This window comes from Propithecus coquereli, unplaced genomic scaffold (assembly GCF_000956105.1).
Source record: "Propithecus coquereli isolate 6110/MARCELLA unplaced genomic scaffold, Pcoq_1.0 Scaffold21, whole genome shotgun sequence".
Taxonomy (NCBI): domain Eukaryota; kingdom Metazoa; phylum Chordata; class Mammalia; order Primates; family Indriidae; genus Propithecus; species Propithecus coquereli.
In genome coordinates, this window is record NW_012146078.1 from 4,437,391 (window position 1) to 4,438,584 (window position 1,194).

A 1,194-nucleotide genomic window follows, 5' to 3' on the forward strand; every position below is an offset into this window, starting at 1 on the left:
TATATAATTCCATTTATATAAAATTCTAGAAATGTAAACTAATCTACAGTGACAAATCAGTATTTGCCTCACTGGGGAGGAGGGAGACAGAAAGGGATGGGTAGGAGGGATTCCCAAGGGCATAAGAAAACTTTTCGGGATGATGGATATGTACAAGCTTGACTGTAATAATGGTTTCATGAGTTTATACATATGTCAAATCTATCAAATTGCATGCTTTAAACAGTACAGTTTATTGCATGTCAATAACTCAATAAAGCTGTTTTTTTTAAAAATTTGAGGCAACATATATTTAAAAACACAGCATACAAAATATTTAAAGATGAAGTAGATGAGTCTATTAAAAAAAGTATATTCATTGTCACAGACACAATGATCTTTAAAATATCAAGTAAGACAACTATGAGCTAACGTAATTACTTTTTTATAACCCTCTCTTGTTTTCCATGACTATTTTATCTTTGCTGTTAACTAAGAAGGGGCTTCCATTTTGAGCAGTATTTCTTCCTAGGCATTCATGACTTTCATAAACTGAAGAATAATTTGATTCAGAGTACACAGAATCCTGATAAAAGTCAGCAGAATGACACAATAAACAAAGGTAAGCAGAAGATGCAGGAAGTCATTAAATGCCACTTCTTAGCCAAGTAAATCACTTACCACCTGCCATGTGCCTTTTTCCTAGTTAGCTAATTATTCCAACACTAATTTCCAAATTTGTTTGAAAAGTTACACTGAAATTTAATGTTCTACTTACCAGCTGTTTTTCTTGTTTCTCTAAAGCTGCTCGATCTCTGATTATAGCCCTCTGTGTACCTCGTAACTCTCGATTCTGTTCCTTTATTACATCTAGAAGAACCACAAAAGAAACCTAAATTTATGGGTTGTAAAATTTTCAATAGCATTTAAAATACTGGACTCAGAGATCATGACTAAAAAAACCCTATACTTTTTTTTTTTTTCAATTTAGAACAAGCACAGATTTATTTTGTCATCACTGCATACACAGTACACCAGTACACCTAGGTCTCTGATTTGTCATTCTACTCCTCACAGCACATTGTTTTATGTTGCATATTTTATCATCAATACAGGGAAGAAACCATTGCCCCTTGGGAGCTAGCACAGTGTTTCTCAGGTTTCTTTTTTTTTTTTATTTCAGCATATTGTGGGGGTACAGATATTTAGGTTATG

The 1,194-nt window shown here is 33.2% G+C and overlaps 1 protein-coding gene across 1 annotated transcript in view; it reads right to left on the reverse strand.

Moving 5' to 3' along the window:
• The window catches only part of CHMP2B (charged multivesicular body protein 2B), a 25,233-nt gene that overhangs the window by 7,317 nt on the left and 16,722 nt on the right, over nt 1-1,194 (reverse strand). Inside the window, exon 2 of the mRNA XM_012644319.1 lies at nt 734-849. Within this exon, the coding sequence (XP_012499773.1) occupies nt 734-849 (116 nt within the window). The remainder of the gene's footprint in view (nt 1-733; nt 850-1,194) is intronic.